The 16,748-nt window shown below is 41.9% G+C and overlaps 1 protein-coding gene across 1 annotated transcript in view; it reads left to right on the top strand.

Moving 5' to 3' along the window:
- Positions 1–3,122: 3,122 nt before the first annotated feature.
- F13A1 (coagulation factor XIII A chain) overlaps positions 3,123–16,748 on the top strand; it is a 177,826-nt gene continuing 164,200 nt past the window's right edge. The window contains exons 1-2 of the mRNA XM_019710859.3: positions 3,123–3,239; positions 5,110–5,257. Of these exons, the coding sequence (XP_019566418.3) occupies positions 5,128–5,257 (130 nt within the window). The 5' untranslated portion in view covers positions 3,123–3,239; positions 5,110–5,127. The remainder of the gene's footprint in view (positions 3,240–5,109; positions 5,258–16,748) is intronic.

Genomic DNA, 16,748 nt, shown 5'->3' on the forward strand with positions numbered 1-16,748 from the left:
GATTTTAATTTGTATCTTTTTGCTGTAATAAATCATAGCTGTGAAGATGACAGTCTGGTGGGTCCACGTTGGAGTCACTGAATGTGGGGTGTTCTTGGGACACCCCCTCAATGCAGGTGTGGTGGTGCCAACTTCACTGACTGTATTTCGCTGACTCCTCTGTCAACTGATTTTAGCTGAGTACAGCAAATGAGCGGCAGCAGAGGGAGAGAGAACGACCAGCTAGGATGGCTCTTTCCTCCATTTTGACCTCAGGCAGTGCTTCTGACAATGGCTGAATTTCAGAAATAAAAGACACTGTAGACCTCAGAGTCTATGCACCCAGTTGCTTCCTCAAAAGTCACATTTTTCTGGCAAACTCAAGGTTCATTTTATGGCCATAAAACTTTATTCTGATTTCTAAGTCACAGGACTGTGAGGAAAGGTCTGCGACATAGATGGTCTTCAATCACATGCTAGGGATTGGCCCACACGATGCTCTTATTGACACTACTTGCAGGCACAAGGAAAGCCATTGGACATTTAACGCTCCTGGACTGGGTTGGTAGTTTGGAAGAATTAGCATGTGTGCATGTTCACAGAATAATCAGTGAATCTCAGGCCAAAAGGGACACTATGGCGGTGGCTGTGAGGGTGACAGGGCTGTCCTGAAATGTACAGCACAGCCAGGAAACCCAGGGGCAGCTGGCAGCTGTACAACCTAATCTGGAGGGTGCAAGGCTGGCCAGTCTTCCCACACCCCACGTGCGCAGAGGTATCTAGGAATCCAGCACACTCAGGCATGGTGTTGCCAGGAGGGCCAGAAAAGTGTGATGGCAATGTCTCTCGGGTCTTTCTCTAGCGCTTAGCAAAGAATATGGGAAGGATGGGCCTTGGGTAATTGAATGGTCAGCAGGCCCTCCTTGGGGAACGCTGACTGGATGCTCCATCCTTTTGTAGTCTAGTGAAGGCCTGCCCAGGAAACAGAAAAATGGCCATCCAGTCTGAGACACACTGTTACCAGGCAAGCTCCTTCTTTGCAGGGCACCTGAGTGATTTCAGTTAAGATCTGGAAGGTGCATAATAAATAGTCTTATAGACAGAGGACAAGAGGGAAGAGAGCACAGGGTAAGATGTTTATTGCAGCTGGAACGTACACGTAGAATGGGGTGAGCAGGGTGCAGGTCAGGGTGGAGGAGTGAGACAGTGTGCCAGAGATAGTGACAGAGATAGGGCTGGAGAGTAAAGCAGGGCCTAGATGGACAGGACATTGCTAACTGATGCTTGGCATTTAGAGGAAGAGCAAAGGGAAGCAGCAGTAGAAAGTCTTTGTGAAAAGTATTTGATTTCAGATTTAAGCTCCACAGAGTTCATTCTGTCTACACTATGAAGAATAGATTGGAAGAGGGTATGTGGGTATATTCAAGAGATATTGAAGAAGTAGAGCAGAAAATATTTGTTGAAAAGTTCGGTTTGGGAGTTGAAAGGGGGAAGGAAGTGTCAGCAATGAAGCTGTGTGTTTGGCGAGGCAGCTGGATGCAGGGTGATGGCGTTCATTGAGATAGGAAACTCCTGAGATGACCAGGTTTTCCAGGAAAATTATGTCTCATTTTAGACATGATGAATGTGAGTTATCACTGGGAAATGCCAAGTGAAGACGGTTGGTGGGCAGTTAAATCGGGGAGTCTGGAAAAGACCATGGGTAAGACCTAGATTGGGGGATGTCAGGATAGAGATGAAAATTGAAAACATGGGCATGGCTGAGGTTATCAAGGGAGGTTGCACAGCACTGAAGACACCTAAGAGAGCGCAATGTCTCAAAGGCCAGGGGAGGGTGAGAGTGGGTAAAAGAGTTTAATTCTTCCAAAAGGTTAAGTAATTGAGAATTGAATCCTGTGCTTTGGGTTTAGCAAGTCTACTGGTGACCTTTAATTACACTTCCAGTGGAACGATGGGGGCAGAAGCTTGCAATAAAGATGAGAGAGAGGAGCAATTGCTAGGGGGATGCGGGATGAAGAAGGTTTTCGAAAACATTGAAGAGCCTTGACTTGAAGTGTGTCATGTTGATCAGAAGCAGCTGCTAGAGAGCAAGAGCTAAAGACACAGGAGGGAGAGGGCATGCAAGTGTAGCAAAGCCCTGGAAGAGCAGGAGACACGGAGCACAGGCCACGGGGACAAAGCACACTTGGCCATGGACAAGGGGGGTGGGAATCCTTCCCACTTTAGTAACATGAAGAAAGAGGGAAAAGATGTGTGAGGTTGCATGTAAGTTCACAGATTTGGTAGCAGAAAATTGACAGAATTACTAACCAATGGCATTTTTTTTTTCCTCTGTGAAATTAGACTAAGTGGCAGGGTCAGAAATTTGGAGACAGTAAATGAAGATTAAATATAGCCATGACTAAAAATAGAAGTGTTGAGAAATATGAAGACTCAAGGAAAAAATATGGAAAATTTTCTCTCTTTTTTCCTCCAATTGTTTGAAGATAAACCAAATGGTTTTCAAAGAAGAATAAGGAGCAGGAGGAGGAGGAGGAGGAGGAGGAGGAGGAGGAGGAGAAGAAGAAAAGTGCTGTTTTCTAATTTTTGTGGCACTCTTAAAAGCATTTACTCATTTTCTCTCTGGCTGGGCATCCCCTCCCTGCAGGAAGTCTGTGGTTAGATGGTGGCTGTGGCTCCCAGAGATGGTTCAAGAATACAGACCATGTCCTTCAGCCTTATTTATGCAAGAAGGACACCTGGCTCTTGCTTCATGCATGGTCACAGCTGTCTGTGACCTGGCTGCAGGAGTACAGACCCTCCATTCTGCCAAACCCCACCAACCTGAATGGCAAAATCCAGACCCTTCCAGTTTTCTGGACCAAAGAGAAGGGGGCGGATCTGCCTGACCCTGCAGCGCCCTTAGCTGGTCCTCCCAGCCACTGGGTGAGGAGAGGGAGGCACGACTGGGGGTGGGGATGGTGGGGAGAAGCCAAACTGGGAATTGGAAGTTAGGGGGCCATGGGTGGGGAGGAGGGCATGCATGCCAGAATAACAAAGCAGAATGGCAGAAGTAAATAGAAAGTCCTGAAACTGCTCACTTGCTCCAGCTGTCAAAAAGGGGGAGGAGAAAACCCTGTGGGAAGGGGAAGAAGGGAGGGAGCTTAAGAAGTTATTTAAGAGCCAACTTTCTTGTCATTTTTTCCTGCATCCTTTTGAGGAAGTACCCCGGGGACTGACAGAGCCAGCGTGTTCTAGGGCACCTCAGGAGGGGACCGCAGGTAAGGAGCCATCACTCCTGCCAGCATAGCCACAGCCCTGCACCCAGGGGCCACGTAGGGCCTGCTATGTCCACCCCCCTGAAACTGGGTCCATTGGGCAGCTGCTCGGGATACTGAGTGATGGGGGTGAAGGCAGCCCCACTTATCCAATTCCTGTTCTCGGCCCTACCCAGCCCCTGTTCTGAGCAGGACTTCTCTCAGGCACTCCACAAAGCTTTCCTGAAGTCACTGCTTGCCAAGAAGTCACCAAATGGGAATGGGGATATTGGGGGGTGCCCCTCAAGGGAATAGACTATGGAGAAGGGACCAAAAAGGGTGCAGAGATAGAGAAGTAGGACTAGGTAAGAACACCTGTTTGGCCGCATCCCAGTGTGCGAGCTGAAATGGAGCACCTTCCCTTCCCTGAGACCTGAAGAAAGGGGTACTTCTGTCCACTTATACTTACCCAGTCAGACTTGCACAGGCTCCCCGGTTCTCTGCATTATGGGTTCTCTCTCCCAACAGGCTACTGCACTGTTCTGTACTGTTCTCCCCAAGTGCTCCCCTCCCCTGGTGACACTATAGCCCATGCTTGCTATGTCCCTCACCAGGATGACCTTTTCCTTCCTTCTCTCCATCATTAACCCTTTTCTCTCTCCTCCCTTTCTGGCCCCCTCAGTTCACTAGAAACTGTCTGTAAATAGGTGTGTAGATATTTAAGGATACCTGGTCAGACCATATACTTCCCCACACTGCTGTCTCCTTCCAAGACCAAAACCTTAGGAAGTGATTCTCTTGTCTCCAGCTGTGTTGCCTTTGCTCAATGTGTCTCTGGAACAGTCTCCTCTAGTTGTCTCTATAATGGGAGCTCCTCACCTTTTGAGGGTGGACCTGGTTTTTGAAAACAGCCAAATCACCAGGAGTCATGATTGGGTAACCCAGGTGACCAAGAGAACACTTACTGCATTGGAGTCAGAAACAAGGTCTCCCTTCATTTGGCCAGTTGGTCAACAAGTACTTATTGGGCGCTGACAGTAAGGTGTGCGGCGTTTACACGGGCTCTTTGCCTGCACAAACTCCAAAGGAAGGGGACACGGGCTTGGAGAAAGGGCAGTGTCAGCACCACTGACCAAGTAAGTTTAGAGAACAGACTATTTATTGCCCTGTCTAATATTGCAGTGCACCTCCTTCTCACCCACCCACACTCTCCATTTCCCTCTCCTGTTCCTTACTCTGAAGCAGTGGCTCCGAAGCAGTGACACTTTCTCACACCCTATTGAGTTTACTTCTGAATTTTGTTGGTTCGGACCCTAACCCTCACCGGACCAAGAGCTCTATAGGGCAAGAATCCTTCTGTTTGTTCTCTGCTGTACCCAAGCACCCAGACCGCAGCCTGCCACATAGAGGTCCCTCAGTGAATATGAGTTGAATTAAATTGCAAACATGAATGCTTGGAAGGCTGTCAGTTATCTGGACATGATTATATGAGTTTATTCTTCAAAGAGACTTAGGCCTCATAAGTCTACCTGACGTGGGCATTATATGCATGCATACAACAATGAACATTTCTTACAAAGGTATAGTCTTTAGGGGCAATGTGGAAAAAGAAGCTTGCTCCCCAAAATCTTTTACATTGTTTTATTTTTTCAAATCAGCCCCCTTTCTTCCGCTTTCCATATGTTTTGACAAATCTTCCCAAATCCTTGGGGAACCCCACTCCATCCTTAGACCAGTCTTCACTGCCACTTCTTAGGTTTTATTTATGCGAAACTCAAAATGTGTTGCTCAAGTGCTATCATACACAATTATGTCTATTTCTCTATTTTCGAATCCTTGTATCAAATGAAACTCTCTTCACATTCCTTTTCCATGTCTCTTTTTACCCCCCAAGGAGCCTGTGAAGCTGAGAATGTCGGAACCCCCTCGGACCGTCTTTGGAGGCAGGAGAGCCGTTCCCCCCAACAACTCCAATGCGGCAGAGAATGACCCCCCCACAGTGGAGCTGCAGGGCCTGGTGCCCCGGGGCGTCAACCTGCAAGGTACAGGCACCTCTGGCCCAGGCACAGGCTCTGGGTCAGCACCCTCTGTCTCCACTGAGCTCTCACGAAATGGGGCCCCCTGCCAGTCTCTGGTTATAAAGAAATGCCTCCAAAGACCCGGATTCTTGTCCCAGTTTTGCCACTTACCAGCTTTATAATCTCAGGGAAGTCACCTCTACGAAACAAGGGCACAGGCTTGGTTGAAGCCTCTTCCAGCCCTACTATTCTGTCTTTAAGAATGTTCTCTAGCTGGAAGTTTCTGCTTCCAAAATGCTGTGGCTATTTTGATTGCCTGGCTTGCACCACCTTCCTGGTCCTCTGCCCTCCTACCTCCATTGCTGTGAATTTTAGAGCGGGGGAGAGATGGCAGACTCTGGCAGTAATGGAGAGGGAAGCCGTCTCTTTCTCTCCAGAGCAGCCTGGTGAGCATGCGAGGCAAGCTGCTTTTCTGCTCTCGCCTCTGCTGATCCTGAGGGACTTGCTCTGGGAGCCGCAGCCAGCAGCTGACCTCCATTCAGCCCTGTCAGCTGTGACAGGGCCCAGGTGCCACTGATGGCTTAGTGACACAGACACAATTCCCTTTGGCTAGGCAGCGACATTCAGACTCATGTCCCTGAATGGCATTCAGCAGGGCGCAATTTTTGTCAGTAGCACACATGCACCAAAACCCACTTTTGCTCCAGAAGGTGTTCTGTGCTACGTTTCACAGGTGGTAGGGGTGGGGGTTAAACACCCACCTGCCAGGGTAGGTGCCCATGGTCACCTGTGGTTGTGTGGTTAATCCACCTCTTCAGAAAGAGATCGCTGGGGGAAAGCAAAGGAAGGGGCAGTGCTGATTCCCACAATCCAGCAGGTCGAGCCCCACCCAGATGCTGTGGGCAGGCTTGACTGTGTTTCTCTCATGTCCAAACAATTTGATATCCAACTGCGAAAAAAGAGAGTGACTCAGTACCCTCCATGAGATAACATCCAAATTTGGAGGAGGGGCCTCACAGAACAGAGGGCATCTTCCGTTGAGTAGAGAAACCAAGACAAACTTCTAAACTTGTAGTTCTGATCTCTCTCTCCCAGCTGGGGGCTGCGCTCTAAAACTCCATTGTTATAGCCACAGAACTGAGTTTAAAAGGGCTTGCTAATCGACTCATCTAAATTCTCATGTTATAAGTTAGAAAACTGAGGCCAAAGCAAGCAACTGATGTCAACTCCTTCACTGCCCAGTCTGGGAGTCTTTTATTGTCTTTCAAGAATGCAAATAAATGGGGATGTGTGCAGTCAAATTATCACACAGATTACCTTGATGTATTCAGTCTTCTAGCCAAATTCCCTCTGGCAGAGAAGATGCTGGGCCCCAGGGAACGGTGCTAAAAGTGGGCGGGAAGAACAGAAAGAGAAGGAGGCATGGGATTGGTGAGGAAAATGTGAACTTTCACAAAGGCAGTGATGTGTAGTGAAGAGTCCTGGGCCAGGACTCAGCAGACCTGGGTTCCTGTTCCACATCTGCCACTCGCTCACCCTGGGACTCAGGGCAAGTCATGGAAGTGCCCCAAGTCCCAGTTCTTCCATCAGCAAGTGGAAGCAATACCTACATCCCAGTTGTCCTGAGGATCCAATGACTAGTGCCTGGGCGAGTTCCTGCCCCCCAGTGAAGGCTCATTATTATTGTTTTCTGTTTATTTATTTTTGGAGAAAGGGGTGAGAATATTTTGAACTGAATTATTTTGAAAAATCAGTCATTATTTGCCTGGCAATCAATCATATGTCCACACCCAAGTGAGGTTCTGGGACACTTATTACAGTCCCTGGTGTAGAGTGCCCGCCCCGTGGCTGTAGAATGAATGAACATGCAATCACTGGAGAATGGAATGACTCATCAGCCCCAGAGTCATTACAATCCTATTATTAATAACAGCTTCCAGATCTCATCAATACGCATCCATTAACTATTTCTCACACAGATGAGCTAGGTACTACATGATACGAGGACAGTCTTTGAACCCAGGAAGTCCCAGATGACTAGGACAGGGCAAAAAATACTAGCATATAAACCATGTGATGAAGCAAGTCCATCTCCTAGCTATACTTTGCTTTCAAATTTCTGTTAAATTGTGCCAAAAGTGGGTTTGCTGGCACTAAATAGTATATCCATTACTCCCCAAATCATCCTTGCTAAAGCAGTCATGTGTTTAAATGCCACCTTCTTGCAGTTCAAGCAGTCGCCACTAGTGGCCTCCAAAAGGACTTGCATCTCCCTGATGTCCTGTCTGCAGATGACTTTGGCTCTGGGAGCACAAAGCCCGAAATCAAACGCTCTCTCCTCATGTTTTGATAGAAGCTTTTAGCAAAAGCATCCCCTTAGCATTGCTCTTGTAATATCAACTGAGAAAAGCAGAGAAGCAAGATTACAGAAAAGGGAAAAATGTCAGAATTTTCACTTTGAATGTCCTATGGCAGTCAATGTATATAATATATACTGAGTGGGTGGGATACCCTTAAATCACAGCTTTTGTAAGTAAATATTTGACTAAGAATTATTTAGCCTATAATTTAAAATGTATAAACTTAAGTAAGGTTCCTCCCATACAGCAGCACAATGTTTAAGAAAAATTGAAATATTTAGGTGACAATGAACCCTGGAGCTGAGATCAGCCAGTCAGTGGTGGGGTTTGATGTCCTCATGGGTGTTTGAAGATCCTTAATGGCCCCCTTTGAACTCAACTATAGTCAAGAAAAGTGTGTGAAAATCTGCTCAGATTGTTTGGATTTGCATCAATTTCTAATAGACTGCTCTGCATGCACAGTTGGTGTTTCTGAAAATCTCTCTACAGTGTTCTTGTCTCAAAGGTTATTTTAGCAGGAGATGTAATGTTCTGGAACATGACCTTATAGTCTTGGGCTGGTTTGACTCTGTATTATTAACAATGGGTGATCACGTGCCGCAGTAATTATAATACTTATTTGGCAGGTCTAATGCAATGAATTCAAACTGGAAAGCAAATCTGGATCTATAAAAATAAAATCAAATGCAGGCAGGATCTCCTATTTTTCAGGTTAATGGGGTCTTCTGTCTTTCTGAGCATTTCCTCCCTCCCACTACTCCATGTCAGAACTAAATCAACTAATTAACTGGTTAGTGGTCAATCAGCCCTTTGTGCAGACTAAACCTCTCTAGATTCAAGGTTATTGAAAGAATAAGAAAGGCATTCTAAATATGATTAAGAAATTATGTTGCATAAAATTAGTTCATTCTTTTATTTGGTTACTGGAAAAATACTTAATGATTACCACCTGTGTCGGACATTATGCCAAGCTCTCTCTTGGGACACAAACATGAATAAATCAATCCCTGGCCTCAAGCAACTCTCCATCTAGTAAATGAAACAAATGAAAGGAATGTCTAGTGGTGTCAGTGGAGTGGGAAAAGGGGTGAGGAAGTTTTCATGATGAAAGGACACCTGAGTTAGGGCTTAGAAGATGAATAGGAGTGTTCAGACAGACAGGTGAATGGAAGGGCGGAGGGAACAGTATGTGTCAAATAGTGAAGACAAGAGAAGGGAGATGAGCCTGGGACAAGTAAGCAGGGATCACACTGTAATAGGTCTTGAAGATCTTACATTCCCTTTTCAGATAATGAGGGGCTTGTAAAGGATTCTAAATAGCAGAATGACATAATCAGGAGTATGTTTCATAAAGGGAATTCTAATGATGAGGAGAAAATGGAGAGATGGTGGTACATTTGGAGGCTTCTGAGATACTTTGAGATAGATGAGAAATTGACCAGGGGGATTTTAGTTGCTAGAGAAGATGTTAGTCTCATTTGTCTTATTCTACCGTGTTTCCCCGAAAATAAGACTAGGTCTTATACTGTATTTTCCTGAAAATAAGACTGGGTCTCATATTAATTTTTGCTACAAAAGATACATCAGGGCATATTTTCAGGGGATGTCTTATTTTTTCATGTACAACAATCTACATTTATTCAAATACAGTCATGTCATCTTCTTCTGGAACATTATTATAATGTACTAAATGCATCCATCTGGCTGACGATCTTAACTTGGGCTTATTTTCAGGTGGGTCTTATTTTCGTGGAAACACGGTAGCTTCCTCTAAGCAGCTGAGAATTTCTTATACATTTTAGTTGCAGGACATTTTTTATAGCAACAGTTAAAAAACAATAAGCTGTTTAAGAAGGTGTTTTTAATCTTTCTAGTAAAAAATATTTTAAAATTCTGAATATCCAAAAGAAATAGGAGAAAAGAACCTTTACTCTAATGTTTTTCACAATAAGCAGACATACTTCCTCATGGACATTATATATGCCTATAGTTTGGTAATATTGCCAAAGATTGCATGGAGAATTCAGTTCCCTAGGGAATTCCTGGGATATGAACCTAAACATTTAACTTATTTCAAGATTCCATCTATGACAGGTATAATCATTCTCTGAAGAATATTTGTACAACCAAAGGAGAATATAATCCACTTTTTTCATATTAGGGAAAAGACAAGAAGACAGGGAAGTAACTGGCTCTTGAGTAGAGTTGTGTGTTTTTTTAACAGTCCATTTTCTGATGTGTTTAGAATTAGGCTAAGTTGTGTTGGGCAGACTTTTTTAAAGCTGTCACTTTGAAAGAGCGAGCTGCCAAGTTTCTAGCTACAATATCTCGCTAAAAGACAAAAAAGTAGCTTAGCAATGACTTGCTCCATTTTGCCAAGAACTAGGCTTAGACAGAGAGAAGCAAGCTCATTTCCTGTTTGTGGCAACTGGAACCCGGGTAATGAGTAGGCTCTTTCAACCTAAACTATGTTTTGTTAAGCAATAAGCAAAGCAAAAATCAACATGCCAGCTTAGTACATGTTTATTGAGTGACGACTATGGGGAGGGGGCAATACTAAACAAAATGAATAATAGACAGAACTATGATATTTGCATATCTATGCTTGACTTCGTTGGTGGGTGATTCTCCATGAGCAATGAAAGAAATATTGTTTCATCGGTGGTTTTGGGGACTTCACCTCATTCTCCAATACGTGGGGCAAACTCTAATAAATCTATACACCTACTAGGAGATTATACCCAGGGTTTTCAGGCGGGAATTCCTGCCCTGACTCAGGAATTCTTTTTGCTTTCCCTTTCCCAAATCCCGAGATATAAACTGTTTTTTGTTCTCCACGATGAATCGTTTCCACAAAGTGACAGCCGATACTACCAACCACCTGGGTTCAAGGAGCCGATTTTCCCGATTTCCTGACCAACTTTTCTCAGGATCCAAGAATGGAAAAGTGAAAGAAATTCCTGAGAACGGGTGGGAATTCCTATCTGGAAACCCTAATTACACAGAAGAGAAGGCAACATGGCTGCCATTTCCTTCTCCTTGTAAAGAACAAACCACTCGCCTGTTACCTTTCCATATGCCATAAATTTGACTACAGTCTAGAACACTGTTTCTTTAAGCTCTTGACTTATCAATGTAGCTCTTAATCTTCTATGTTTTAGTCACTTTATTTTTTGAATGAAATGTTTAGCTTAAATTATTTTAATGTGGACTTTTAAGAGATTATATAGAGAAATTTTACTTATCATTCTCTTAGTTTTTCCCCACTGTAATTTCCTGTATTTTTTCTTACTTCCTGATGGCATTGACTTAGAGTGATATTACAATAGAGAATAAAAAGATCACTTAGAAAAACCATTTAAAAAATTACGTGCTTTGAATTAAATGTTTCCAAACACATAACAATATAGACTACATTATTTTAAAACAGACTCTTCATATATATGTGTGTGTATGTATGTGTGTATGTATGTATGTATATATATATATATATATATATATATATATATATATATATATATTTGTGTGTTTTCACTATGAAAATATATAAAACCATGAGGTGTATTTTGCGAGGGCAACTTACATTTTTTTATACTCAAAGGAATTCATTAGCACTCTTTTGTTTTCCCTTTGTTATAAGCATATAAGTGGGCTATGAAGACATGGCATTTTTATTTCAATTTTTAACAAAATTGCTGGTTTGGAGGCCTGATGTTATAAAACCTCACATTACCATCTTCAACAGTATATGTGCACAATCCTGAAACTGGCATGTTTTGAGAATGAAATTGTCTGATAAATGACATTGAAAAACTCTTATGGTTAATTCTATGGTAAGTGGAATCATCTATTTAAAAATGAATGACCAACTCCGAGTGCAATTTTTCAGGTATGAAATTTATTAAAGTGAAAAGCATTTGCTAAGGAAGTTGTGCACATTGCCCCGGGCACAGTGGCAAAATGATTAGGACATGATCTGGTCCTCAAGGGGCTTACAATGCCATAGATAAAATCACTTATATCAAGATAATAACAAGTGGTAAATGATGATAAACTTTTTTTTAAAGAAAAATATATTCTGGGAATTGAAAGGAGAAAATTATTTTATCCACTTATAGAAATTCAGGAAAAGAAAAGCAAATCTGTCTGCTCAGAAAACAGAGTATGTAGCATTTTCTCATTTAATCCCCACACTGCCATCATTTTTCAGGAAACTGAGGCACAAGTTTATCTAACTTGTTCAAAGTCACAAAGATAGTAAATGTCAGAGTTGGGATTTGAGTCCCGGCAGTCTGGCTCCAGAATTCATATCCATCCAATATGTTATTCTATCTCTCCTAACAATCAAAATAATTATATAATAATAAAAAACTGTTGAGAATTTACTAGTTTAGCCAGACACTGTGCTAAAGCACTTTACTTTACATGCTTTTAAAAATATATACTTAGACCAACCCTACGCGATATTTTGTTGCCTTTTTAAAAATAAGAAAAGCAGACTCAGAGAGATTAAATAACTTTTCTGAAGTTGTACAATTAGTAAATAGTGAAGCATCTCCTAAAACATTTTTTGCAAAATGCTCCACAAAAATAGTTTCCAGGGTCATTTAAATTTGGAAAACATTGTACTTTTAGGAGATTTGCAATGCACATCAGCATATTAAAGTCTCCCATAAATCCCACCAGAATACTGATTAACCTGGGTTAAATCAGCGTTTCCCAAACTGGTTTAACCATGGAACTCTTGTTATTCCAATACCTATCAGTATCCTACAGAACTAGCACTGCGCTATGCCACCTCAAGGATGGGCAGATTCACTAGGCGTTCACCTGGTCCACTAGTAGAACTGGAAAGCCAGGATTTTCCTTTGCAATGAGTACTTGGACCAGTGAGAACTGGATACCAAAGATATATTTGAATTTCTCTCTCTAGCTTTATTTTTCTCTGTAGGCAGAGCTGTCTAAAACACCAAAGCATACAGCTAACCTGATCATTCTCAGGGGCATATTATCATGGGGGTGGGGGTAGGAAGAGGTGAGCCAAATCCTGTTACTACTCCAGGACCGGAGCATTCATTCCCTATAGGCAGACTAGACCCTCCTATCCCTCACCTGGAATGCTGCAACAACCTCCAGCTTCCATTCCTGCCTCCAGCGCTGTCATCATCCAATCCTTTCTCCATTCTGTCACCAGAAGCAGTTTAAATGTGTATATTATATAAATCTAATTGTGTTGGTTTGCTATTCCGTAGTCTTCACTGGATTCTCAATGCAATGAAAGTCCAAACTCCTTAACATGGTCTACTAGGCTTGCATGAGCGGCTCCTGCCTGCTCTTCACTGTGGCTCCACTACTACATTCCAGGCAACCAATCATCTTTCAGTTTTTTAAGTTAACCATGCACTCTCTTGTTTCAGTCTTCACTCATTCTCCTCTCTCTCTGAAATGGTATTGCCTCCCCCTCTTTCTACCTGTATAACTTGCTCATCTTTCAGATCACTGTTTATGCTTCACTTCTTCCAGAAAGCTTCCTTAATCCCCCCTAACCTGGGTTAGGGACTTGCCTGTACCTCCCATAAGCCCTCCCCCACTTAATAGCCTATGCTTACTTTATCAGAGTGTTTATGACACTATATCATAACTACCTGTTCAGTTTTTGTTGTCTACCACTGTGCATTTACCTAGCTTGTGTTAATTAGGCAATGACCTAATCAGCACTTATGTTCATGTCTTAAATGTCAATATAAAATATCACACTTATAAAATTGCTGGAAGACAGGAAGATAGGGAGGATATTAAATACACTAAATATATACTTAGGGTCTCAAATTATCTTAGCAACTTGGAGCAGTTCACCAAATTCAGTAAGAGGAAATTTAATATGAATACATGTAAGGCCTTAAAATTGAGCTAGAAAGAAGAAAACAATTGCATAAATAGATATGGTTGAATAGCATTATGATTAAGTGACTTACAAGGGTCTGGGCTGAATTTTAATCCACTACTGGTAGAAATGACATCAAAATGTATTTTTAAGGCTTTTGCTTCACCAGACGCTTAATGTAAATCAACAAAATAAGAATACTCAAAACACTAATAATATCTTGGACTGAAATAATAGAAATATACTATTTATTTTGATAGAAGTAGTGGTCTCATTGTTTTTCATTGTAAAAACCAAAACCAGAGTAGTGTATTTAATTCTAGCGAAAATACTATGAGACATAAATTTACAAACTGGAATACACATTCCAGGACAGAGTAATGAGTAAAAGGTGTGGAATGATTTCTTAAAGAATAGCTGAAGGTATGGAGAATGCTTTACTTGTAGGAAACCTAACAATAGTCTTTATGAACCTGAAGAGTGCCAAAAGAAATTAATAAAATGTATTCTATGTTTATTCAGAAGTCAGAACCAGGATCTGATTATAGGGTATCAGATGTCAGTTCATCTTAAGAAAAATTTTCAAATAATTAGAATTGCTTAAAAATGAACTGTTTGCTTTGTGAGATAGTGGAGGCGAGAAGCCTAGGTCTTAGGACTTTCATGGAGATATTTCATGCAGTACATACAGGTCTTCCAGATGGTCTAGAAAGTACCTTTGCCCTGTGAGACTCGGTGAGGCTAACATATCAGTATATTCTTCCCATTAATGCTGAAGAACAGAGAGCTGATTGAACTCATTTCTGAGAAATTAGCAGTTCAGACTTTTTGAAAAAGAAACATTATTAAAAAGCACAGTCCTAAGAAAGACAGCTAGATGAGTTGATCACTAAGATCTTTTTAAACTGGGACATTTATGATTCTCTAGCTCTTTCTTTCCTTTTTATTAAAGTGTAGTTGACATACAATATTACATTAATTTCAGGTGTACAACACAATGAATTGACATTTATTTTTTTATTACTTTCCGGCGTACAAAACAATGCAATATTTACATAGTTCACCCCTCACAAAGTGATAACCCCCCGCCCCCAGTGCCTATTGCCCCTCCGACATGGTATGTATCTAATACAATTCCATTGACTCTATTCCCTATGTTGTACTTCATATTGAATTGGCATTTAAGTACCTTAAAAGTGATCACCACGATAAGACTAGTTACCACCTGTGAAAAGTAACTATGATGATTGACTGTATTCCTTATGCTGTACATTACATTCCCGTGACTTATTTATTTTAAATTGGAAGTTTATACTTAATACCCTTCACCTTTTGTCCATCCCCCACTCTCCTTCCCTCTGGCAACCACGAATTTTTTCCCTGTGTCTATGAGTCTGTTCTTGTTTGTTCTTTGTTTTTTTTAAATTCCACATATAAGTGAACTCTTACAATATTTGTCTTCCTCTGTCTGACTTAACATAATATCTTATGGTCCATTCATGTTGTTACAAATGGCAGCATTTCATTCTTTCTTATGGCTGAGTAATATTCCATTATGTATATATACCTCACATCTGTATATATATATATATATATATATATATATATATATATATATATCACATCTTCTTTATCCGTTCATCTGTAGATGAACATTTAGGTTGCTTCCATATCCTGGCTATTGTAAATGATGCTGAAGTAAACATAGGGGTGCATGTATCCTTTCAAAAAATTAGTGTTTTTGTTTCTTTGGATTAACACTCAGAAATGGAATTGCTGGGTTGTATGGTAGTTCTATTTTTAATTTTTTGAGGAACCTCCATATTGTTTTCCATAGTGGCTGCACAAATTTACAATCCCACCAACAGTGCCTGAGGGTTCCCTTTTCTTCACGTCCTCGCCAACACTTACTATTTGTTGTCTTTTTGATAATAGCCATTCTGACTGTGTGAGGTAATATCTCATTGGGCTTTGATTTGCATTTCCCTGATGATAAGTGATGTTGAGCATCTTTTCAACATGTCTCTGTTGGCCATTTGTATGTCTTCTTTGGAGAAATGTCTATTCAGATCTTGTGCCCATTTTGTAAATGGACTATGTTTTTTTGAAGTTGAGTTGTATGTTCTTTATATATTTTGGATATTAACCCTTATTAGATATATCAGTTACATATATCTTCTTCCATTCATTACATTGCCTTTTCATTTTGTTATTGTTTCCTTTGCTGTGCAAAAGCTTTTTAGTTTGATGTAGTCCCATTGGTTTATTTTTGCTTTTGGTGGAGTGGGCAGATCGGGCAGGGTGGGACCTCAGGGGAACACCACGGCAGGATGAACAGTATTGGCAAGGTTAACGGCAAGCGTTAGAAACCGTGCTGGCCAGCTCCAGATCAGATAGGAGTGAAAAAAAAGAAAAAAGGCATTTGCCAGTGTTTTTGTCCCCAGAGAAAGTTTCAATAGATTCCTCCTCCTGCAACACGCACCCTAAAATTATTCAATGTACCTCCTTCAGTATGTCCTAGGAGCTTTTCAGAACACTGCCTCAGTGCTAGAACTCCAAGGAAGCGACTTTGTGCTCAAGCTATTTAAGAATAGAGTCTTGGTTTCCTAAATCCCGTCAGCTCTCCTAGACATAAGCCCCACTGCTTTTCATAGCCAGATGTTATGTGGGCTCCTCTTCCTGTACAGCTTCCCCTGCACTGGGGAACTCAATGTGGGGCTCAGATGCATCTCTCCTGTGGTGGGGGTGGGGGAACCTCCATGGCCATGAAATCTCTCCCACTTGTGGGACACCACACAGGGTATGTGGGTCCTGATTGGACCTTGCTACCATTCTCAATGTGGCTTTTTCTCTGTTCCTTAGATGTAGAAAAATCTGTTCTGCTAGTCTCCTGGCCATTCTCAGAAATAGTTGCTCTAAAGGTAGTTGTAGTTTTAGTATGTCTGTGGGAATAGGTGAGCTCAGGAATTTCCTACTCCACCATCTTGACCCCCTCCTCTCTAGCTCTTTCTGAAGCTGGTTTAACACTGGGGATTGTGACCTTAATAAGGCCAGAGAACTTAGGGGAAATGCAGCTTAGAGGAGAGAGATCTAGAGAATTAAACATCTTTAGCCCACAGCGTAATGGAAGGAAAGTGCCCTTCAGGGGACCATGTACTATGGCAGGGTTCTGAAATGAGGCAAAAATAAAACTGTGTCTTGCACTTTCTGTTTGCTGTAGTGTTGCAGTCAGAATAACCCATTGAGCACTACACCGTGTAAAATATAAATT

This window comes from Rhinolophus sinicus, chromosome 14 (genome assembly GCF_057876585.1).
Source record: "Rhinolophus sinicus isolate RSI-liver-muscle chromosome 14, RSI-T2T, whole genome shotgun sequence".
NCBI classification, from domain to species: Eukaryota; Metazoa; Chordata; class Mammalia; order Chiroptera; family Rhinolophidae; genus Rhinolophus; species Rhinolophus sinicus.